Source organism: Bos indicus, chromosome 2, assembly GCF_029378745.1.
Source record: "Bos indicus isolate NIAB-ARS_2022 breed Sahiwal x Tharparkar chromosome 2, NIAB-ARS_B.indTharparkar_mat_pri_1.0, whole genome shotgun sequence".
Taxonomy (NCBI): domain Eukaryota; kingdom Metazoa; phylum Chordata; class Mammalia; order Artiodactyla; family Bovidae; genus Bos; species Bos indicus.
In genome coordinates, this window is record NC_091761.1 from 101,362,521 (window position 1) to 101,387,757 (window position 25,237).

The 25,237-nt window shown below is 34.7% G+C and overlaps 1 protein-coding gene across 4 annotated transcripts in view; it reads left to right on the forward strand.

Annotated features, from left to right (window-relative positions):
- Nucleotides 1-25,237, forward strand: part of SPAG16 (sperm associated antigen 16) — a 1,079,093-nt gene that overhangs the window by 78,735 nt on the left and 975,121 nt on the right. Inside the window, exon 10 of one of the 4 annotated variants that reach the window (XM_070771734.1) lies at nucleotides 6,223-10,551. The exons of 2 other annotated variants lie outside the window; for them this stretch is intronic. In XM_070771734.1, coding sequence (XP_070627835.1) covers nucleotides 6,223-6,456 — 234 coding nt within the window. In that variant the 3' untranslated portion in view covers nucleotides 6,457-10,551. Of the gene's footprint in view, nucleotides 1-6,222; nucleotides 10,552-25,237 lie in introns of those variants that run through there. One more of the 4 variants, XM_070771737.1, reaches the window with a different exon arrangement.

Consider the following 25,237-nt stretch of genomic DNA (forward strand, 5'->3'; position numbering starts at 1 on the left):
AGGATGTTAAATTAGCATTTTTCAGACATAAGGTTGCAAAATAGGAAATTAGATTTGCATTATTTTTAGAGTTTAGAATTATGGAATGTATTAAAAAGTCTAAAACCATATGCAAATGAAAATTTTAATGCCTGTAATTTGATAATAATGTTGACTATATTTAAGAGTTGAAAATATCATTAAAAATCCCTGAGGAAATACATTAATCAAAATATTTATTCATAATATTGTGCCATGTTAAATACATAAGGATTAAGCCAACTTGTTTATAATTCTGTTCTGAGTAGAAAATCAAATAACTAGAAATACATTACACTAAATTTATTCTGCTTTACATAAAAAGAAGTAAATGTTAATCAGAATAGAAGTAATTAAGAAATACTAATTATTCTCAGGTTTTAAGCTCTACCATTTATTTTGAATCATGCATAAACATGAAGGATTTAGAAAATATTAAATCAATTTGCAATGGGAAAATGCTTCAGTTCAGTTCAGTCACTCAGTTGTGTCCAACTCTTTGTGACCCCATGAATGGCAGCATGCCAGGCCTTCCTGTCCATCACCATCTCCCGGAGTTCACTCAAACTCATGTCCATCGAGTCAGTGATGCCATCCAGCTATCTCATCCTCTGTCGTCCCCTTCTCCTCCTGCCCCCAATCCCTCCCAGCATCAGAGTCTTTTCCAATGAGTCAACTCTTCGCATGGAGTGGCCAAAGTACTGGAGTTTTCAGCTTTAGCATCATTCCTTCCAAAGAATACCAGGACTGATCTCCTTTAGAATGGACTGGTTGGATCTCCTTGCAGTCCAAGGGACTCTCAAGAGTCTTCTCCAACACCACAGTTCAAAAGCATCAATTCTTCGGTGCTCAGCTTTTTTCACCGTCCAACTCTCACATCCATACGTGACCACTGAAAAACCATAGCCTTGACTAGATGGATCTTTGTTGACAAAGTAATGTCTCTGCTTTTCAATATGCCATCTAGGTTGGTCATAACTTTCCTTCCAAGGAGTAAGTGTCTTTTAATTTCATGGCTGCAATCACCATCTGCAGTAATTTTGGAGCACCAAAAAATAAAGTCTGACACTGTTTCCACTGTTTCCCCATCTATTTCCCATGAAGTGATGGGACCGGATGCCATGATCTTCGTTTTCTGAATGTTGAGCTTTAACCCAATTTTTTCAGTCTCCTCTTTCACTTTCATCAGGAGACTTTTTAGTTCCTCTTCACTTTCTGCCATAAGGGTGGTGTCATCTGCATATCTGAGGTTATTGATATTTCTCCCAGCAATCTTGATTCCAGCTTGTGTTTCTTCCAGTCCAGAGTTTCTCATGATGTACTCTGCATAGAAGTTAAATAAGCAGGGTGACAATATACAGCCTTGACGTACTCCTTTTCCTATTTGGAACCAGTCTGTTGTTCCATGTCCAGTTAACTGTTGCTTCCTGACCTGCATACAGATTTCTCAAGAGACAGGTCAGGTGGTCTGGTATTCCCATCTCTTTCAGAATTTCCCACAGTTTATTGTGATCCACACAGTCAAAGGCTTTGGCATAGTCAATAAAGCAGAAATAGATGTTTTTCTGGAACTCTCTTGCTTTTTCCATGATCCAGCGGATGTTGGCAATTTAATCTCTGGTTCTTCTGCCTTTTTTAAAACCAGCTTTAACATCTCGAAGTTTTTATATTTTCAAACTTCAGTCAATATCAACATCTATAGTTTAAAATACACCTGTGTTCAAATAATATTTCCTTAACTTATTATAAATATATTTGACTATAATATATAAATGTACAAATTATATATTATATTGATTACATATATATAAAAAGCATAAATGGAGATTATACACTATGGTCTTATACAACTTGTTTTTTTATTTTGGTGTTTTCCTTCTAAGATTCTTCCATATTCTTGTATGGGGCTGTAATTCATTTCACACTATTTACATGAATGTATGTTCAGATTGTTCTCAAAGTCTTAGTCCAGTAAACAGGCTGCCATGTACATGCTCCCACGTGCACATATGCAAGGTTTTCTGTAGGATGCTAAATTTCCAGTGAAATTGCTGGAGAGATGAGGATTTTACTAGATAATGTTGTATTATTTTTCAAATTATTTTAACATGTCTATAAACCCACACATAGAGTTCCTATTACTCTATGTCCTTTTTGACACTGGATATTATAGATTTCTTTGTTTTTGCCAGTTAATGAGTAAAATACGTTACCTCACTCGGTCTTAATTTTCATTTTTCTTACCAATAGTTAAATTTAACTTGTTCTCTTTTGCTTAAAGGCAGTTCTTATGCTTCCTTCTATAAAATGTCAGTTCATAGTTTTTTTCCCCATTTTTATATTAAGTTCTTGATCTTTGAAGAATATTTTTGGTATATTTTAATATTGAGTCCTTGATCAGTTGCATGAATGTAGATATCTTGTCCCAGATGATGACTTATATTTTCTGTTCCTTTGTAGTATCTTTTAATGAATAGAACTTCTTCTTTTACATGGTTTTTATTTTTTAAGAAGTAACCCAGCAAAAAGTTCATTTTAATGTATTTAAATTTATCAATACTGTCTTTTATGGTAACGATTATTGTCACTTGCTTAAGAGATAGTTTCCTATCCCAAGATCAGAATGCCTTGCTTGAATATTTTCTTTTAAGATGTTTGTTTATTATTTTCCCTTTACTAAGTGTTTGTGTGTAATTCCTAAAAATATAGATATTCTCTTATATACACACAATATGGTATTTAGATGAAAAAAATGAACATTTATACAGTACTTTTTAATCAATTGAATTTATTTTTGTTCTATTAATGTCTTTGATTTTTTTGAAACCAGCCTTTTTATTTTGGGAGTTGCAGATTCACATGCATTTGGAAGAAATAATACAGAGATCTTGTATACTCTTTATCTACTTTCCTTCAATGGTAACATCTTATAAAACTAAAGTACAAAAGAAACTAAAATACAGTGTCACAGTCCTCAGTGGTCATTGATACAGTCAAGGTGTAGACAAGTTTCATCATCACAAGAAGCATTAGTGTAGCTCTTTTATAGTCATATCTACTTTTTGCTCTCTATTCCACTCTCCTTAATCTCTAATCATTGACAACCACTATTTTTTTTCTCCAGCTGTATGATATTGTCGTCTTGAGATTGTTATTTAAATGGAATCATACTGTATTTAACTTTTGTGATTGACTTTTACATTCAGCATCTTTCTCTTGAAATTCATCCAAGCTTTTGTGTGGATCAGTAGTTATTTTCTTTTTTTTTTTTACTGAGTAGGTGTTAATTCTTTTTTTAAATATTTGGTAGAATTCTCCAAAGACCATCTGGACCTGAGGATTTGTTTTTTGGGTTACCAGTTCAATCTTTTTAATGGTTATGGGGCTATTCAGATTATTTCACCTTAATTGATAGTTTTGGTATTTTATGGTTTTTGGACTTGTTAAATTTATGAGCATGAAGTTATTTATAACATTCCCCTGTGATACTTTTAATAACTGCATGATCTGTGGTAAGATCCTCCATTCCAGTATTCTTAATATTTTTTATTTTTATCTTTTCCCTTTTTATTTTTGTCAAACTTGCTAGGTACAGTTTTATCAATTTTACTGACTTTTTAAAAAGAATTTCCTTTTTGTTTCATGATTTTCTGAATTGTTCTACTTTCATTTCATTTATTTCTGCTTTTGTTAGAGGAAACACACTGACTGAAACCTCCTACCCTGGCCAGGCATCAGGGTTATTTTATGACAGGAGGTTGCAGTAAGGAATTAAGCCACCACCCATTGAAAGAGTTCAGGAGAGGTCAAAAGGAGACACCCTGTGTCCTACCACCTCCGAGAATTCTTGACGGCTTCCATCTTGGCTGAGCGATGCATGCACCCCCAGGAAGGACCCTGAGTCAGAATGATTGGCTAAAGATAACCTGGAAATTAATCCCATCCCCATAAAACCTGAGAATGTGAGCCATGTGGCAAAGTAGTTCTCCTGGGTTGCCTTACCCTCCTGTTCTCTGCCCAGGCACCCCTTCCCAATCAAGTCTCTTGCTTTGTCAGTGTGAGTGGCTCCTTGGACAGTTCATTTCTGAGTGTTAGACAAGAGCCCCCTTTTGGGCCCTGGAACTCTCTTCCTGCAACACTTTTATTTTTATTATTTCCTTTATTCTTTCTCTAGCTTTGAGTTTCTCGTGCTTTTTTACCCTACTTTTTGAGTTAGAAACTGAGATTATTAATTTTAGACTTTTCCTCTTTTGTATTGCAAGCATATAGAGCTATAAATGGCCCTCTCAACACTACTTTAGCTGCGTGCCACATATGTTGATATGTTATACTTTCATTTTCACTCAATTCTATGTGTTTTTATTTTATTTGAGACTTCCTCTTTGACCTGTGGATTATTTAGAAGTGTTGTTCAATTTCCATGTGTTTAAGAGATTTTCCTGTTGCCTTTTTGTTACTGACTTCTAGTTTGATTTGATTATGGCCAGAGAATACATTACCTTTTGTTTCACATTAGGGGTCAGACCTAAGTCCCCTTCTGTTCAGTAAGGAATGGTAAAATGTCCTGCCACTATGCTCTTCCTTCAATTCTGATATCTTGAACTGGTTTATGTTTCTGTTTTCCCCTTTCAGAGTTATGCTTTCATTATTTCCATGGTTTATAGTTGTCTTAGCAGGGAAAAGCAGGGGGAGAGATAAGTCTACTCCATCTTGTCTTGACTGGATGTCTTGTCATAGAATTTTGCTTTCAAGTTGTATTAATAATGTTGAAATTACCATCAAATTTTTTATGTAGAGACAAGTAGGAATCCTGTTTCACTTGAGTTTGTTACTGAGTCTAGACTTGCTCTACTCATCCCATTAAAGGCCAATGAGTCTGAGAGATGAGGTGTTGAGGCAAGAAATAATGATTTTACTCTGAGAGCTGGCTGACCTAGAAGATGAGACACTAATGTCTCAAAATAGCCACTTGTTGGGGTCTGGATGCCAGGTTCGTCTATGGATCAGAGATGGAAGGGGGAGGTGAGGAAACAAAAAGGACATCTAGTCTGCAAATAGCTCCCAGAATAACAAGCCTCAGGCAGGGTGATGTTTTAATTTCTTTCTTCCTGCCATCTACAGATGGACAGGGTTCTGAACAAAGGCACTTTAGATGAACTAGGCAGGGGGCAGGACTCTCTGAGGCAGGCAATTATGTATGATTATTACAAACACAGTGAAAAACAAGGGTTAAAGTCAAAGAAACAGATTTAGCATGGAAGAGTCAAAGTTGACTCTTCCTTGTTACAGTTTCACTCAGATAACTGCTTATTTCAGCACACTTTATTATATGTCTCTTCTTTTTCCCAGTGGTCTGCAAGTACCAGCTCAGTCATTTAGGTAGTTTCTGTATATTACCTGGGTTTGCTTTTGGACATCTTTCATGTTCCATTGGTGAATTTGTTTACTTCTGTACCTTTTTTTGTTTTTTAGTAAATTTGACATGTAACATTGTGTAAGTTTAAGGCAGGCAAAATGTCACTTGTGTTACTTTGATACATTTATATATTGTGATTTGATTTCCAGTACAGAAATATTTATCATATTACATTATTATAGTACAATAGTATTTTCTATAGTCATTGTACTGTGTATTAATTAGATCTCTATGTCTTATTTACTACTCATTACAAGTTTGTATTCGTAACATCATACTTATAGTTCACCCTCCATCTGCTGGTAACTACTATTTTACTATATAAAAAAAAGTTTTAACTTTTTTAGATTCTATATATATGTGATATCATACAGTTCACTGTGCTTTTAAATTATTACAGTTTTTAATAAGTTTGGATATACCTTAGGATGGTTTCCTCAGCCCCGTTTTTCAGAAGTGTTTTACTGTTCTGTAAAATTTAAAATAGGCTTGCCAAGTTCCTAAAAGCTTTTTTCCTAAGACATTTATTAACATAGCTGTGGTTTTATAGATTTATATAGAGATAAGTGGCATCTTTATGATATTGAGTGTCTCAATGCATGAATGAATGTGGTTTATCTCCCCATTTATTTGGTTTTCAAATCTTTTAAAACATTTTTATACTTTTCCCATACAGATCTTATACATGTTTTTGTTAAATATAATTATCAGTACCTTATAATTTTTCTGATATAAATAATATTTACAAGTAGTTAAAATAAATAACTTGTCCCTTTGTCGGCTTTGAGGCTTCCAACAGAAATCAAGAGGGCGTCTATGAGCTCAGAGCAAGATCAACCCTCTGTCCAACTCCACGCCTCCATCCTCAGGAATGGAGAGGGAACTCTCAAACTTGGAATAAGATCACAGCTCTTCAAGACACCATTGACAGGAGACAACAAAGTTCCCAAGCACTCCGAATAAGACCTCCCATTTACAGGACATCCTGCCTCTGTCAGCAGGAGGCAAAGGGGAGATTCTGAGCAACTTGTGCTTCTGGCTTCTTCTCTCCCAGACCTCTTTCTTCAGCACCCAGGTCCTTTATCCCGTTCTTTTTAGTTTTCTTAAGGAGCTTATAACTCCCAGTTCATCATATATTCCAGAACTCTAATTCTCCCTGCTTGCTAAGTCACTTCAGTTGTGTCTGACTCTGTGCGACCCCAGAGATGGCAGCCCCCAGGCTCCCAAGACTCCTTATGTCATGTTTTCTTACTCAATCTCTTAGTCTCCTTTTTTGATTCCCTAATCTTTCACTGTGTACTCTATGGAACTCAAGATCATTGATCAGCAAAATCCACTATATTTTCAGCTTGTACTATGAATGTCCCTTCACCTTCTGTGCTAATAGAAATTCAGCTTTTTCCGTGCTTATAGTTTCTCCTACAGCCAGCAGACTTCTGGTAAATGTTTAATGATCAGCTCTTTGAAGGGGAGGAAATAAACCTTGATTTGTAGTATTTTCCAGTTTCTATGTTTGATATACTCAGGCTACCATCTTACTTCACCAAATGTGAGGTTGAGAAGTGACATCCATAGTCAGCTTTCCTGACATAGCTCATGTCTACCTTGATCTTTAGCAATCTCAAGGGTGACTTCTCTGATTCCCCACTAAGCCACAGCATTGGACCTGCAGGTGACATAATTGTCCCCTTTGCTTCTCATTGCTGCTTTCAGTTCCTTATCCTACCCTCATTAATGAATACACCTTGCCTTGATTCTCATATCATCAGTTTATCGTACTCAATAATAACTATTTCAGGCACTTTTTTTTTCTTTTTTTTTTTTTTGTAAAATGAAAAAAGTAGTCACTGTAACATTGTCACATCTGTAAAAATGATTCCTGCTGTAATTCTTATTTAGATATTCACATGGATGATCCTTTGAATACTCTTTCAGTTCCTTAACAGCTGCTTCTTTAAATGATCTTGTTCTCCATCTAGTTTCAGCCACTCACTTTTTGGTCATTCCCTAGGCCTTATTGTTGCCAATAACTTCCATAATCTGTCATTTCATTTGCTGTTTGCTCCTCATCTCCCTGACCTCTTTGTATGTTGAGGTTTTCATGGGATCAGTTCTGGGGCCTCTTCTCTTTCGATGTCATTACTCCCTAGGTTGTCTCACCGAGTCTCATGACTTTAAATTACCTGTATGTTAGTGACTCATTAAGTTATATCTTCAACAGAGATCTCTTTTCTGTCTCTTTTCTGTCCTCTGGTTTTATATATCCAACTGCATGCTCAACCCTCCAGCCCTCCAACCCTCAACCCTTCCGTATTGAGTTTGCATTAAGGCTCTATCTCCTGCAATTTTCTCCATCTTAAGGAAACTCTGTCCTTCCAGTTCCTCAACCAAAATCCTCTGGAGTTATCTTTGAGTCATTTCTCTCTCAGACATTTTACATCAGATATGAAAAATTATTTTGGTTGTATTTTGAAATATATCCACTCTTCCATCTTTTCTTACCACCAGCAGTGTTGCTCTCTGTTTTTTTTTTCTCCATCATCTCTAACCTGGATTACTACAATAGCTCCCCAAAGGGTCTTTCTGCTTTTTTTCTTTCCTTTCCTTCAGTCTTTGTTCAATGTTGCAGCCAGAGCGATCCTCCTAAAACGTAAATTTATCCATTACATGTCTCAGTTGAAAACTTTTAGTGGTTTCCTATCTTTTTCAGAGCTATAGCAAAGTCATTATAGCCTCTGAGGTCCTACATTTTCTGGCTCCTTTTTAACCTCTCGGACCTCATCTCCAGTTGCTGGACTGTCTTTTACTCAATTATAGACACACTTGCCTCCCTGTTTGAAGAATACTGTAGTCATGCCCTGCCTCCAGGCTTTTGCATTTGAGGTTTTATCTGTCTGAGTTGTCTTCTCTCAGAAAATTGAGTGGCTCACCCCCTTAACTTTAAATCTTTAATTAAATGTCTCTTTTTAGAGAGAATTTCCATAGCCATCCCATCTAAATTTTAATTTATATTTAATTAAAATTCCCTTTTCCTTCCTGGATCTCTTTCCTGCTTTTTTTTTTTTCCTCTTACATATCTGCCTCTTACGTTCTGTGTTGTACTTACTAACTTGCTGTACCTTTTCCCTACTAGAATGTAAGCTCCACAAGAGCAGAAATATTTGCCAGCTTTATCCACTTCTGTATGCTCAGTGCCAAAAATGTGACTGGCCAATAGTAAGTACTCCATAAATATTTGTGTTTGAATGAAGGAATACCTAAGAAATATACATTCTGTTGGTTGTTGTTACATAGAAATGAAATTGATTACTGTAAGTCAATTGTAAACATAGAGACCTTGCTAAACTCTCTACTGTAATAGGTTTCTTTAAAAAAAATTCCTTGTAAATAATGATATCACCTATAAACAGTGATAGTTATGATTTTCCTTTTCTGATCCTGGAAAATTTTATGTGTATTTCTTATTTTTGTACATTGTTTAGGACTTCTAGAGATGGTTAAATTGAAGAGGTTGGAATAGACATTCTTATCCTGTTTTTTTTTTTCTAAAATGAAGCAATATTTCTCATGTTTCAACACAAGAAGTGATATTTCTTATAAATCTTTGGTAGATATTCCCTCTCAGATTAAAAGTTTCCTCTACTTCCACATTTGTCAAGTTTATTTGTGTTTTATCATGAGTTAACATTAATTTTGTTTTATCATAAATGAATGGTGAATTTTTTTTATCATGTTTAAGTTTAAAACTTTTATCATGAACAAATGCTGAATTTTCTGCTTCTGAGATGATCTTCTCCATTAACATTTTAACATGGTAAATGACATGCTGGACTTTCTAATGTAACATTCTCTTTTCAGTCTTGGGATGAAACTAGCTCATTCATCATGTGTTATATGATTTATATATATCACTGGATCTAGTTCACTGTTTTTTCCTTAGGGTGTTTCTGTAGTTTGAATAAAACTGACCTTTAATTTTCCTTTTTAGTCAGTCTTTTTATAATTTTGGTGTCATAAAATGGATTGCAGATATTTCCCTCTTTATCTCTTGAGTTTTTATATCTACCTTAAATGTATGCATAGAAGTCTTAGGTGAAACTAATAGGAGCTGCTATGAGTTTATGGAAATATTTTGTACTGTGGATTCAGATTTTTTTAGCATAATAGAATTCTAGCAGTTATTTCTTCTTGAATCAATTTTAGTAAATCATTAAGTAATATATTTACATGAATATAACGGTTTTGTCTAAGTTTCAAATTTACCAGCATAAAGATATTTGTTACATTGTTTATTTTTAAAAACTCTAATGAATCCATAGTTATATTCTCTTCTTGTTTTTGGTATCTATTTATCTTCCTCCTTAAAGTTTCCCTGCTGACAAGACTCTCCCTCATCTCTCATTGGTCTTCCTTGAGATTTAGGAATTTTATTGGTATTTTCAAATAACTTTTAAGTTTTTTGATCCTCTTAAATATATACGTATTTTTTTCATTACTTTGTGCTTTCATTGTTATCATTTCCTTCTGTCTGTACTCTTTGGGTTTATTCTTTGTTTTTCCACTTCTTAATTAGGATAAATGGAGAAGGAAATGGCAACCCACTCCAGTGTTCTTGCCTGGAGAATCCCAGGGATGCGGGAGCCTGATGGGCTGCCATCTGTGCGGTTGCACAGAGTCGGATACGACTGAAGTGACTTAGCAGCATACAGTATATATTTAAGTTAGTGTTGGAATGACTTTAAATACATTTTTTCAAGTAAAATGCTAATTTATATTTTTGCACATTTTATACCTTTGTACATTTATTTTTCATCTAACATCATAAGCCTTTCTCATGACAGTGTATTGATATATTCTTCAGACAAGCAGATTTGATACCCTTATAATACTTCATAATTTGTATTTTTGTTATGATTTTATCTCCTTGTTTGTACTCAGTTTGGTTATTTCCATTATTTTATTGTTTTAAATAATTCCATGAGGTCAGTCCTTGTACATAAAAGCTGTGTTCATGTCTCTGACTGTTTCCTTAGAATAGAACTCAAACTTTGTCATTGTTGGGGATGTTTGTTCAAGACTTTGTTTTGAAAGTGAAATATAAAGAAATTCATTTTAAAGTCTGCTACTCTCATTCATTTTTATTTTACACATTTTCTTCTTTACCTCAAACTTCTCTGTTTATAAAAATGCTTTGCCTTGTGGTCTATTTTTTATGATACAGCTACTTTATTCTTCTTTGATTAGTATTTGCTTGGTACTTTTTAAAATCTATTTTTAACATTTATCAGATATGGTTAGTTGTCTTTGATAAATAGCATATGCAGTCTCTTTAATTTAGGTGGTGATTTTGTACATTTACATTTAAGTGTTTTACACTTATTGTGATTATTTATATATTTGCCTTGCTTCTGTTATCTTTTTTGCTCTATATATATCTAATCTTTTTATGCTTTTATCTTTCCATGCTTTAAAATACATTTTTTTTCCCACTGGGTATTTTTCCTTTTTCTTTTAGTGTTTACTCTTAAGAATTTAGCATGTACATGTAATACAATCTAAGCTTAGTTACTTGAGTAACACAAAAGTTTGCAAACCCTAAACAAAAAATTCCCTATTTGCTTTTTTTTGGGATCTGGCACTTAGTTCAATTTCTGTTACATAGCAAAACAGGCATTGTTATTTTATAAAGAGAGTTGAGCTTATAAATACTTGTTTAGATTTGTCTACAAATGTATTAATTTCATTGTTCTGACTGTATTCACAATTTCATCTTTGCCTTTTTTGTCCAGCAGTTTTACTATAATTGATATAACATTGTTTTCATTTATCCCATGGAATATATTATGATTTTTATGTTTAGGTAGCAGGATTTGTTTGTTTGCTTGTTTCTTAAAAATTTTCATTCATTACTGTAATAAATATTGCCTTTCCTTCATTAAAAAAGAAATTCTTTCCTTCCAGGGCTGCAATTAGATATAGGCTATACTGTCTCATTCTATCTTCCATACTTCTTAACCTCTTTTTTCTGTTTTTTTTTTTTTTTTTATTGACTCTCTCTGCTGTATTTTCAGAAACTCTTTATTCTTGTTCTCTATGTTTCTGGCATTCTCATTTTTAAATCTAGCTTTTGTGTTTTAATATGGGAATTTATGTATTGTCTTTTACTTCTAAAGGCTGCATTTGTTTAAGACCATTCCTGATAATTCTTGATAGTTCCTTGCTGCTTGCGCTTGTATATTTGTATATACTTTTTATTTCTGTAAACATTCCTAAGATACTATTTCCATAGCTTATGGGTGGTCTATCATTTAGTCTCCAGATTGCAGTTCTGGTTTGGCATATGTCATCATGGCTACCCATTTTTTGCATGTTCTTACTGCTTATAGGAGCTTCCCTGGTGGCTCAGATGGTAAAGCGTCTGCCTGCAATGCGGGAGACCTGGGTTTGATCCCTGGGTTGGGAAGGTCTCCTGGAGAAGGAAATGGCAACCCGCTCCAGTACTCTTGCCTGGAGAATCCCACGGACGGAGCTCATACGTTAGTTCCATAGTTTTATCTTTGCCTCCTTTTAACTTTTGTGGAATGCAACTATTCAATAAAATTATGTTTTACTTGGTTTTTAGTTGTTTTCCAGTGGGAGAATCCTTCAGAGTATGTAATTTAATATATTTCTGAGTCTAGTATTTAATTTTAGCAATTAAACTTCTCCATTTGATATGTCTCTTAGGAGAATACAAGTAAATGACAATCCATTTTTAACCTATGAAGGAAAGTAATAATAAATTTTAAGTGCATTTGTTTGAAATGAAAATATTTTATACTCAGTGGATAAACTGAACTCTTTTTTTGCATTTTTAAAATTAATTTATTTCTTTTAATTGGAGGCTAATTACTTTACAATATTGTAGTGGTTTTTGCCATACATTGACATGAATCAGCCATGGTAAACTGAACTCTTAATTAGAATAGTCCTATAAGGGATGAGAGATGGGAAAGGATTAATATATATAATATGTATTATTAGTAAATTTAATATATAGTGGGCTTCCCTTGTGGCTCAGCTGGTAAAGAATCCGCCTGCAATGCGGGAGACCTGGGTTCAATCTCTGGGTTGGGAAGATCCCCTGGAGAAGAGAAAGGCTACCCTCTCCAGTATTCTGGCCTGGAGAATACCATGAACTGTATGGTCCATGGGGTCACAAAGAGTCAGACATGACTGACTGACTTTCACTTTGGTATATAGTAGATTACTATGTATGTCATTTTGTTACCTTTTTCAATAGTTTTTGGTTTTCCAATTTTTTTCTACATATTATTATGAATCAAATAGTAGAGGCTTAATAATAGAAGGAAAGACACATAAACTGTCCTTTTATTCTTGCATCCATTCTCATTGTGGGAAGATACAAGAGAAAAGGAAAGAATAGTGCTTTTGAGGATTTTACATTCTTGATCAAATGATTTTTATACTGAGGAAGAAAATATCATACTATTTCACTTGATTCTAAACTGCTAACTTTGGAATATTAATGTGTAATATTTTATTTAGCCATATATTAGTTTATAACTTGTAAATAGGTAATTTATAGGGTAAATTTATGAACCAAAATAATTGAAAGCATTGAGGTTTAATTAATAAAAATATACATTTATAACTCTATTTACATAGAATGAAGAGTATTACCCTGATATATAGAAAAAGTTTGAGTAGAAATCAGATATAACTAGATAATTTTACTCCAAGCACCCACTCAACCTTTATGAATCAAAGTGTTATCATCTGTAGACCCATAATAAATCCTAGCATAGTTCCCATATTAACTTCGCTAAGTTACTTTGAGTGGTATTTTGTACCACTCATAGTCATATTTATTTTGGCTTTTTACTTTCCCTACTTTATTCCCCTCCCCGCTGCAGACTCACCATTTTTCGAAGGGATGTAGGCTAAAGTCTGAGACTGATATGTAACAATGAGATTGTAACAACAGCATAAAAAAAAAAAAAAAAAAAAGCACCCACCATGGTATAAAATTTAGACGAGTAGGAGAAGAATATGACAAGAGAGCATACCAAGGAGCGGTAAACAATAGTGTTACAAAGATAAGATTAACAGTGAAAATTTGTAAATCATTAATTTCCTCACTCAAAAAAATGAGTTATAAGTTTAAAATTAAAAGTCATTATGATATTTTTTAAAGATCTAGAGTATTAGACTTACAGTACTGGATTCATTGGGCTTCCCTGGTGGCTCAGCAGTAAAAAATCAGCCTTCCAATGCAAGAGATGTGGGCTTGATCCTTAGGGGACGAAATGACAACTGACTCCAGTGTTCTTTCCTGGGAAATCCCATGGATGGAGGAGTTCGGCTGGCTATGGTCCATGGGGTCACAAAGAGACAGATACTGCTTAGCGACCAAATAGTAACAACAGCTGGATCCATACATGATCTATCTGTAATATGAGGATCTTTTCAATCTATGATATCAGATACTCTTGAATTATCCTGAATAATGCTATTAATTAATATGTTGATTCAAGACTGTAAATGGTTTTACCAAGGCACAAAAGAATGAGTTAATACTGTTACCATTCTTAATGTATTTTCTTAATATCTGGCTTCTAGAAAAAAATGTTATGCTATTCCACAGAAGCTCATACATATAAACTATACTGAAGTGTTCATATCTTTTTAGTGGTATCCATAAGATTAGATATTATTTCAAAAAATTTTAGAATATCAGGTTGTTGAAATATTGCTTCAAGAATATATAAGAAAATCCAATAATAATCTTTGCTCGTAGAAAAAATATTGTTTTGTATGCACATATATGTGGTTTTGTGTGTATGTGTGCATGCATGTCCAGTTGCTCAGTTATATCCAACTCTGTAATCCCACAAACCATATCCTGCTGGGCTCCTCTTTCCATGGGGTTTTTACAGGCAAGAATACTGGAGTAGGTTGCCACTTCTTACTCTAGGGGATCTTCCCGGCCCAGGGATTGAACCCTTATTTCCTGCATCTCCTTCAATGGCAGGTGGATTCTTTACCACTGTGCCACGGAGGAAGACTTTTATATGTGTGCATCTATATACTAATTAAAACAGTTGAACATCCCCTTCTGTGCCAAACATTGTACTAGGTATATTTTACATATATTTCCTAAATTAAATAGACCTATTTAAAATTTAATAGCCTTCTTATACTTGTAGAGAAAATTATACATACTATTCAAAATAATTATTAACATTTGTTTTTAATGTATATTTTAAAAGAGTAGTTTTAAAAAAATGTGCTTGTAGAAGTGACTTAATTCATGTGTTGTGCTGTGCTTGTTTGCTCAGTCCAACTCTTTGAGACCCCATGGAATGTAGCCAGCCAGGCTCTTCTGTCCATGGGGATTCTCCAGGCAAGAATACTGGAGTGGTTTGCCATACCCTCCTCCAGAGGATCTTCCCAACTCAGGGATGAAATCCAGGTCTCCTGCATTGTAGGCAGATTCTTTACCATCTGAGCCACCAGGGGACTTAGTTAAGGTTTATGATAAAGTAAGTAGTTTATCATAGTTAAGGTTTATGATAAAGTAGTTTAAAAGACAGAGATGTAAATCATTGAAACATATACATTACCATATGTAAAATAGATGACTAGTGCAAATTCGATGTGTGAAGCAGGGCTTCCAATCCCAGTGCTCTGAGACAACCTAGAGAGATAGGGTAGGGAGGAAGGTGGGAGGGGGGTTCAGAATGAGGGGGGACACATGTATATCTATGGCCAATTCATATTAATGTATGGCAAAATTATCACAATATTGTAATTATCCCCCGATTAAAATAGTTTTTTTTAAAAAAGGAATGCTTAAGTTTATAGTGAGCTGAAAAGATGGCAGGGTAAATGAACACAACAGGAATGTGTGGTACTCCACACATCACCTCTCCGAATTATGGACCTGACTACATACATCATCAGTATATTTGGCTATGACACCACAAGCCCAGAATTTTACCAATTTTCTATGTGATGGTGTTTAGCACCTTTTGTAAGCACATGGTCAGTTGTATACTTTATAATGGGATACTTTATAATGCAAGCACAGTTGTGATTGAAAGTCCTGGATTTGGAGAAATGCAAGAAAGTAGGTGGTCAGTTTATATCACAGTATCATTATTTGCCAAATATCTACAATCTTGATGTTTAACTGTGTACCTAAAGCATAAAGGAATAGTTAAATGTGCTTTCCTATTCCATTCATATCTCCTCAAAGAAACATAGGAATATTTATAATTTATTTTTGTCACTCTTTCCTAATTTAGAAATTAGGAAACATTAAATGTGAAGTATATGTAGTAGATAGTTGCCAAGGATAAATCCCCAGGAAATCATGTTTCCCAGTATTCACACCCTTCTGCAATGGATCTGGGTTAACCCTATGTGACCAATGGAATGCAGCTAAGTTGATAATACATGACTTCTAATACTAGGTCATAAAAAGGATGACAATTTCTGGAAGTGTCTCTTGAACACTCTACTAGGGGTAACTGGCCACCATGTAACAATTTGATAATCATTAATACTGTCCTATGAGGAGGCTCACTGTAGGGAGAAGCCACATAGAGAAAAAAGATAAAGAGGCTTGGCTAGCTGTTCAGCCATCCCATCTGAAACACCAAACGTCGTTGAAGAAGCTGTCCTGAATATTAAACCTGTCAAGACCTCAAGTGACATCAGCCTTAAACACTGTCTGATTATAACTGCAGGAGACACACCATGTAAGAAGCATCTGCCTGAGCCCAGTCAACCATTAGCAATAATAATACATGGTTGTTTTAAGCCAGTAAATTTAGAGGGTTTCATTAACACAAGAGATAACTATGAGTATATGCAGAGTATTGGGTTAGCGTTTGTGAGAAAGAGAATCAACCTCTATTTTTATTACTTCACCCTAAAGCAGCATCCTTTCGTTATGGTCATTTCCAAAGGCAAGATGTTCACTCTTTATGAGGTGACCCTCTTCATTTTAGAGTAGAATGTCAGGCTTCATCTTTATAGTAACTGTTACCCAGTCCCCTGTATATTTCTCTCTAAGAGCCATAGAATGTGCCTACTACTTCTTTTTACTAAAGCCCTTCAAATATTTAAATGTATGCTCCTTTCAGTCAGTCAGTCAGTTCAGTCGCTCAGTCATGTCCAACTCTTTGCGACCCTGTGAATCGCAGCACGCCAGGCCTCCCTGTCTATCACCAACACCCAGAGTTCACCCAAACCCATGTTCATCGAGTTGGTGATGCCATCCAACCATCTCATCCTCTGTCATCCCCTTCTCCTCCTGCCCTCAATCTTTCCCGTCATCAGGGTCTTTTTAAGAGTCAGCTCTTCGCATGAGGAAGCCCAAGTATTGGAGTTTCAGCTTCAGCATCAGTCCTACCAATGAACACCCAGGACTGATCTCCTTTAGGATGGACTGGTCGGATCTCCTTGCAGTTCAAGGGACTCTCAAGAGTCTTCTCCAATACCACAGTTCAAAAGCATCAGTTCTTCAGCAGTCAGCTTTCTTTATAGTCCAAATTTCACATCCATACATGACTACTGGAAAAACCATAGCCTTGACTAGACGGACCTTTGTTGACAAAGTAATGTCTCTGCTTTTTAATATACTGTCTAGGTTGGTCATAACTTTCCTTCCAAGGAGTAAGCGTCTTTTAATTTCATGGCTGCAATCACCATCTACAGTGATTTTGGAGCCCAGAAAAATAAAGTTAGCCACTGTTTCCACTGTTTCCACATCTATTTGCCGTGAAGTGATGGGACCAGATGCCATGATCTTAGTTTTCTGAATGTTGAGCTTTAAGCCAACTTTTTAACTCTCCTTTTTCACTTTTGTCAAAAGGCTCTTTAGTTCTTCTTCACTTTTTACCATAAAGGTGGTGTCATCTGCATATCTGAGGTTATTGATATTTCTCCTGGCAATCTTGATTCCAGCTTGTGCTTCCTCTAGCCCAGTGTTTCTCATGATGTACTCTGCATATAAGTTAAATAAGCAGGGTGACAGTATATGCTCCTTTATATGTGCATGCCTATTATTTCAGCTTCATTTTTCAGCTTCTTCCTTTCTAAGTTCCTTCAACTCTCTGGAGCCCCTTTAGGATACTCAAACAAAAATACTGTTGGCTTGACAAGTACAAGCACATAATACGAGAATGCTAAGGTTCCAATTAGTTACCCTGATTTCTTTGTTATGGGATTGTAGTGTAACATTTTTTTTTTTTTCTGTAATTGACTAGATAATCATTAAAGTTTTAGTATGTTGCAGACAGCTTTGTATCATTTAAATTTTGGAATCTCTCCATGTTATTTTCTTTGATCAAGGGAAATATTATTTACTTAATTGTTCTCTTAGGTTTTAAATATTATTATTGTTGTTATATGTAGATACTCTTTTAACTTTAAAGTTCTAAAATTATCCCAGGAGAAAAAATATACTTTCTTTTAGAATTAATTCCCTGGAACTAATTTGTAGTTTTTTAGTCCAGTTTGTCTAATTAAATAAAAATTGCCCTATGATTTTAAAATTAGTTCTTGAATTAATTTTTTACAGAAAATATATAATCTTAGTTCTTTATAAAAAAGTATTCATTTTTAAATTACATTTTAAATATTAATTTTATGATATTCTTAATTTAGATAAAGAAATTTGGGATTTTCAGATTCTCTTTTTAAATAGAAAAAATTAATACAAAAATTAAATGTTAAGGGACAATTATTTTTCTCCATATCAAAACTATCACATGATTAATTTGACATAAAAGTGATTTTATGTTACAAAAGTGATAAATTTCCAGTCTTGTGATATATTTCCAGTGCAAATATTTAAGCACTGTGCCTTAAGTAGGAAGCCAAGACAGTTTGATTTATGTTTAATATCAAATAAATAATAACTCCTGATAAAGTATTTGACCTAGATTCTTCTAAATGATAAATCAGAGATTCAAGCTCTAATTTTTTTGTACCTAATGTACTCCATCTTTATATAAGTAACTGATGCCTCTGCTCCACTCTTGGTGAAGAGTTCTATATGATTTTGTGATGCAATAAAATAAAAGCACTTGACTAAGAATCTGGTGAGAACTTTTGGTTTTACTAAAATAAGTTTATAGGTTTTGACAACAATCCCTTAGGAGCCTATGTCTTTGTAAAACAAAGCATTTTTGTTTTGTATCTTTCTCTCCTTTATTTAAAATCATTCATTTTCCCTATAGTTAAAAATATTAAGGAAAATTAGTAAGATATATCTTAATCTAATCAATAATTTCTCACAATAATTTAATCAATATGTTATTTTTTTAATAGTGGGCTTCCCCAATGGTTCAAGCAGTAAAGAATCCTCATGCAGTACAGGAGACACAGGAGATTCAGGTTATGTCCCTGGATTGAGAAGATACCCTGGAGTAGGAAATGGCAACCTACTGCAGTATTCTTGCCTGGGAAATCCCATGGACAGAGGAACCTGGCTGGCTACAGTCCATGGGGTCGCAGAGTCAGACACAACTGATCACCCAGGCACTGGATTTAATTTTAATTAAATATTCAGGTAACATCTACTCATAGAAAAGTGTTATATATTAACATAAGCATCTAATAAAGACACTTAGGATAGATTTTAAATACTAAATATTTTTAAGACTTTATCTTCTAGAATAGTTTTAGGTACACAGAAATATTGAGAGGAAGATAAACAGATTTCCCAAGGTTTCACTTTCTCCATACATTCATAGCCTCCTCCATTATCATCATTTCCTACCAGAGTGCTGTGTTTGTTACAACTGATGAACCTACATTGACTAATTATAATCATCAAAGTCCATAGTTTACCTTTGGTCCATCTTGGTTTTATACAACACAGAGGTTAAACAAATGTATAATGATATGTATCTATCATTATCATATCATACAGAATATTTTAACTGCCTTACAAATTCTCTGTATATCATCTATTCGTCTCTCCCTAAACCTGCCCCTGACTTAAGGCAACCAATAATCTTTTTACTCTCTCTATAATTTTGCCTTTTCCAGAATGTCATACAGTTGCATTCATATAGGTATACAGCCTTTTCAGACAAGTGACTTCTTTCACTTATTAATATGCATGTTTTCTCCATGTCTTTTCTTGGATTGATAGCTTATTTATTTTTACTGCTGAGTAATATTCCATCATCTGGATGTACCACAGTCTATTTATCCATTCACTTACTGGAGGACATCTTGATTGTCTTCCAAGTTTTGGCAGTTATGAACAAAGCTACTGCAGGCATCCCTATACAGGTTTTTGTGTGGACATAAGTTTTCAGCTCCTTTGGGTAAATGGTTACCCAAATATCCAAGGAACATGATGGCTGGATTGCTTGATTAGACTATGTTTAATTTTAGTTTTGTAAGGATATGCCAAAATATCTTCCAAAGTGACTGTAGTATACTGCATTCCACTGGCATATAGTCAGAGTTCCTGTTGCTTCACGAACTCCCAGCATTCGTTGCTGTAGCATTCTGGGTTTGGTGTTTTTAATCAGTGTGTAGTAGTACCTCATTGTTGTTTTAATTTGCATTTTCCTGATGACAAATGATGTGGAGCTTTTTTCATAGTTTGATTTCTACTCTATATATCTCATTTTGTATGGGGTTTGTTAAGGTCTTTGGTCATTTTTTAAATTGGATTTTTGAATTTATTACTGTCAAGTTTTAAGAGTTCTTTGTATATTTTGGATAATAGTCTTTATTCAAATGTGTTTTTCAGTTATTTTTTGATATTCTGTGGCTTGTCATCTCTTTCTCTTCACATTGTCTTTGGCAGAACTGATGCTTTTAAATTTAATGGTATCTAACATTAGTTTCTTTTCTGAGTCATGTCTTTGCTATTGTACATAAAAAGGCATCATACTCATGGTTATCTACATTTTCTTCTATGTTATTTTTTAAGACTTTTATAGTTTTGCATTTTATGTTAAGTCTGTGATGCATTTTGAATTAAATTTTCTGAGGAGCGCAATATCTGTGTCTAGATTGATTTTGGTGGATGTTCAGTTGTTTTACCACCATTTATTGAAAAGACTATATTTGCTTCATGGTATTGCCTTTGTTGCTTTGTCAAAGATCAGTTGACTATATTTACTATATTCTGGGCTCTTTATGTGTTCCACTGATTTATTTCTGTATTCTTTGTGAATATTATGGGCTTCCCTGGTGGCTCAGATAGTTACGAATCTGCCTGCAATGCTAGAGACCCAGGTTTGATCCCTGGGTTTGGGAAGATCCCCTGGAGAAGAGAATGGTAACCCACTCCAGTATTCTTGCCTGGAGAGTCCCATGGGCTCAGGAGCCTGGTAGGCTACAGCCCATGGGGTCACAAGGAGTCAGACACAACTGAGCGACTAACACTTGTGAATACTATACTGTCTTGGGGAGTTTGTTTACCAGTGAGAAGGGTTGGTTAAACATGAAACGGTGTAAAGAGGAGATGAATGGAGAGAGTAGAGGCCAACGTCTTGAATGGTCATCTACCTGGGCAGGACATCATCCACACTGAGTTTGTTAGCTTGAAGTTGCCCAGAAAGCATCAGTACCAGAAGCCCTTCCTTGATGGGGTCAGGGAGGAAATATGAGAGATTTTAAGTCTTCTTAAAAGTCTGAAGAGTGTATATTTCCACAGTTGTAGCCTGTGTGAGAAGGGGGGGCTTCAAATATATCCTAATTCTATCACGCACACATGAATTGCTTGAGAGCTGTTTACACAGACTTGCAGAATGCATTAGGGGCCAGACCTTTGTGAGGCTCAGAAGTATAGTCCCAGTAGTTGTAAACTTGTTTTTAGGAGCAAAAAGTAGATCATAGACCAAATTAGGTATTGGAAAACCAGAGCTTTAACTGTGAACACCATTCCAGTGCTTGTGGCCTGATCTTGGTGTTATGAACACTTAGCACAACACCTGATGTTTTAGACAGTATTGCTTGACGTTTTTCCCACACCACAGCACTATGATAAAATATTTGTATGGCCCACTGAGGTAAACAGACAAAGATTTTCAATGGTGAAAGAAACAAGACTTTAGGTTCTTGGCATCCCTAGAATCCCAGGGATGGGGGAGCCTGGTGGGCTGCTATCTATGGCGTCGCACAGAGTTGGACACAACTGAAGTGACTTAGCATACTTCTCTGGGGGGCTAGAAAGAATCAATATTGAGACGGGGTGCTCAGGGCTGGTGCACTGGGATGACCCTGAGGGATGGGATGGGGAGGGAGGTGGGAAGGAGGTTCAGGATGGGGAACGCATGACACCCACGGCTGATTCATGTCAATGTATGGCAAAAACCACTATAATATTGTAAAGTAATTAGCCTCCAATTAAATAAATTAAAAAAAAGAATCAATATTTTGGGTGTGGTCATAACCCACTTATGACAAACCAATTGGAAAGCTCTCTTTTGAGGAGTACACATATGAGTTAGAGGTAATATTTCAACTGTTCAGGGTGCTTGTTGTTTTAGAGAAGGGAACATACCTGTGTCACACAATGATTTATCAAGATGATAAGAGGTCATAATTTCCAAGAGAAGGATGTTAATATGAGTATTAAGGGAAGGGGAAAATATCCCGATGTATTTATATAGTCTTTAGATGATAATTCTTTTTTCTTTACTCAAGTTCTTAGAGCTGTAAGTTATATAGAGCCCATGAATATCATGTCCTCGGCATTTCTGACTTGAAGTCAAAGCTGTTGTAAATGTCAGGAACTTCTGACAACTGCTTAGTAATTTTTGCCTCAACGTATTTCCATAATTTGCTTTCATAGTAGCTCAGATTAGAAGACAATATATATCTAAGAAATTACAGTTGTGCAATGTATATTACACAGTGAATTAGATATTTTTTTCTCCTTTTTGAACTGTAGAATTCTCAGTGTGACATGGTCATATACAAATATTGAATGGATATAGCTGGCTTTATGAAAAAGTATATACTTGCTGACATATACATAAATTAATTTTGGTAAATCATGACAGTATCTGTTTGTAATTAAATAGCTCTAGTTCTTATAATAGAAAATTATATGCTATATTCTCATTACAGACTATTCAGGAATTATAGGAAATATAGAAAATCATAATGAAGAAACTAAAAGTCATGTGTAATCCTCCTTTTCTGAGATATCAATAGTTTGATAATAGTCTCAAATATTATCATGTGAGAGAATAGATTTTATTTTGTTGACAATACACAGTTGTTAATTAAAAAAAGTTGACAAAAATATATATAAGTAACATATAATTATTTATGCATTTGCTTGTTTAGGCTTTTCAAATATGAGATCCTATTATGCACAATTTAGATACTTGCTTTTTCAGTTAGTGTTTTCACACAAGTGGACACATAGCTGATTTATCATTTATCATTTTTCATATGTCACAGACATATAGCTGCCAAGTCAAAAATCTTTACTGCATGTGTAGTTTTTTGTCTCTAATAAAGATCTAAGTTTGGAATTTCATCTTTCTTCAACTGTTTTTAAGAATTTGTAAAGATACACGATGTAGAATAAAATTTCTTATTTAAAAAATATGGCTATTTTAATTCTGATTTTCAGTGTTTTGTCTTTTGTAAGAATGCAGTGGAAAAGCAGACATGATAACATTTTTCAACTTAAATTTTGATTTCTCAAATTTCTTATAGTGTTCATATTCATTTTAAACTATGAAAATAATTTTGGGGAAAAATTCACTAGAGTGGGAATTATAGTTCTTGTGTGCATGCGTGTGCATAGTCAATTGTGTCTGACTCTTTTGCAACCTTGTGGACTATAGCCTGCCAGGCTCCCCTGTCCCTGGAATTTTCTAGGCAAGAATACAGTAATCTGTAAGTGCTATATTATGTTTTGTTTTTGCTAAAATTAGGTTATTTGATAATGCAGGCCTGACCTATCAACTGTTACTGAGCATAGATAAGAAGGCAGTAATGAAGATTTTAATATTTTTCCCTGTGTGCCAGGAACTGAATTATATCCTTAGTTTATATTATCTCATTTTAATTTTGCAAACAGTTTCTGTTTTAGAAATAAGCTCCTTTATAAAAAGTATAAAACTTAATTGGAAATACACACTCACATAAACAATAGCTCCCTTAGTATGTGATTACTTTATCTAACTATATTATATAATGTGCTTCTGTTCTTAGTCATGTTTGACTCTTTGTGACTCCAAGAGCTGTAACCTGTGACGTTCCTCTGTCCTTGGGATTATCCTGGCAAGAATATGGGAGTGAGTTGCCATTTCCTATTCCAGGGGATCCCTGATCCAGGGATCAAACCCAAGTCACCTACATTGGCAGGCAGATTCTTTACCACTGAGTCACCTGGGATCCCATATTATATACTATTAGTATGTACATTTAGTTGGCTTCATAGACATTTTATAGATAAGTGTGAGCTGCTAATTACCTTATTAATTATAGAATACTTTATTCACACACTATTAAACATACATACACATATATGTATGCATGCAATTTTATCTGTAGATATATACATTTACATTTGTCTATCTAGATACAGATACAACTATGTCAAGAGCATCGACTTTTGTTGCAGGAAGTGGAGCCCCCTAAAGGGTGTTCCAAGCTGATTTTAGGGGATTTCCAGGTGTGGTCCAAAGGGTTTCAGCAAGAGGTTAAGTGGATTTTTCCAGCTTTCCTCCTGGCTCCTTCTTTTAAATTTGCTGCTCTGCTGGAACATATGGGATTTTCTGCTGTTAAATATTTTTGAGTGTTTTACTTGTTTGTGGGTTAAAAGCAAAGGGAAAAACAGATTGTACAAAAGGGCTTATGATTGTTCTTTGTACCTTACAGCCATCTCAAATTTTGCTTTTGAGAGGCAACTGTTTTGAAATATTTTATTTTGTGCTTCTTTTTGTAATTTAAACTTCTGGTTCCTCTCTTGTCATAGCTGTATCAGTATCTTTATTTTTCCTTGTAAATGGAATAACATGTTTCCTAGTAATTAATATGCTTAAACTTCTATGTTTAGATTCATGAAGTGCAGTATGTCTTGTGTCTTCCTTTGTAAAATCCACTATTTGAGATTCTCTTCATTCCTTTATCTCTCATTCTCACTTCCATTTCTTAAAATCTGTCAGCTGCACTTCTACATTTTTCAAGATGGATAACATTAAATTAAATAACATTCTAATGTGCAAGCAATTTTTAAATCTTTTGTGTTCTCTCTTTGGGTTGTTTGTAATACTAATTGAAAGTGAAAAAGTGAAAGTGAAAGTGAAAGTCACTCAGTTGTGTGTGACTCTTTGTGACCCCATATAGTACATGGAATATCTCCAGGCCAGAATACTGGAGTGGGTAGCCTTTCCCTTCTCCAGGGGATCTTCCCAACCCAGGGATTGAACCCAGGTCTTTGGCACTGCAGGTGGATTCTTTACCGGCTGAGCCACAAGGGAAGCCTAAGAATACTGGAGTGGGAGCCAATCCCTTCTCCAGAGGATCTCCCCTACTCAGGAATTGAACCAGGTTCTCCTGCATTGCAGGTAGATTCTTTACAAACTGAGCTATCAGGGAAGCCCATACAAATTGAACACTGGTGAATTCCTTCATTATTGTGGTGTAAATATTATTTCCTATAAAGCCAAGTAGTATTCTGTGAATACATATTTTTCCTTTATATCCAAGCTTTGGGCCTACTTAAAAGAGACTGTACCCTACACAGGGTCCTATTTATACATACTCAAAACTGAGCTATGTATTCATTTTCTTCAT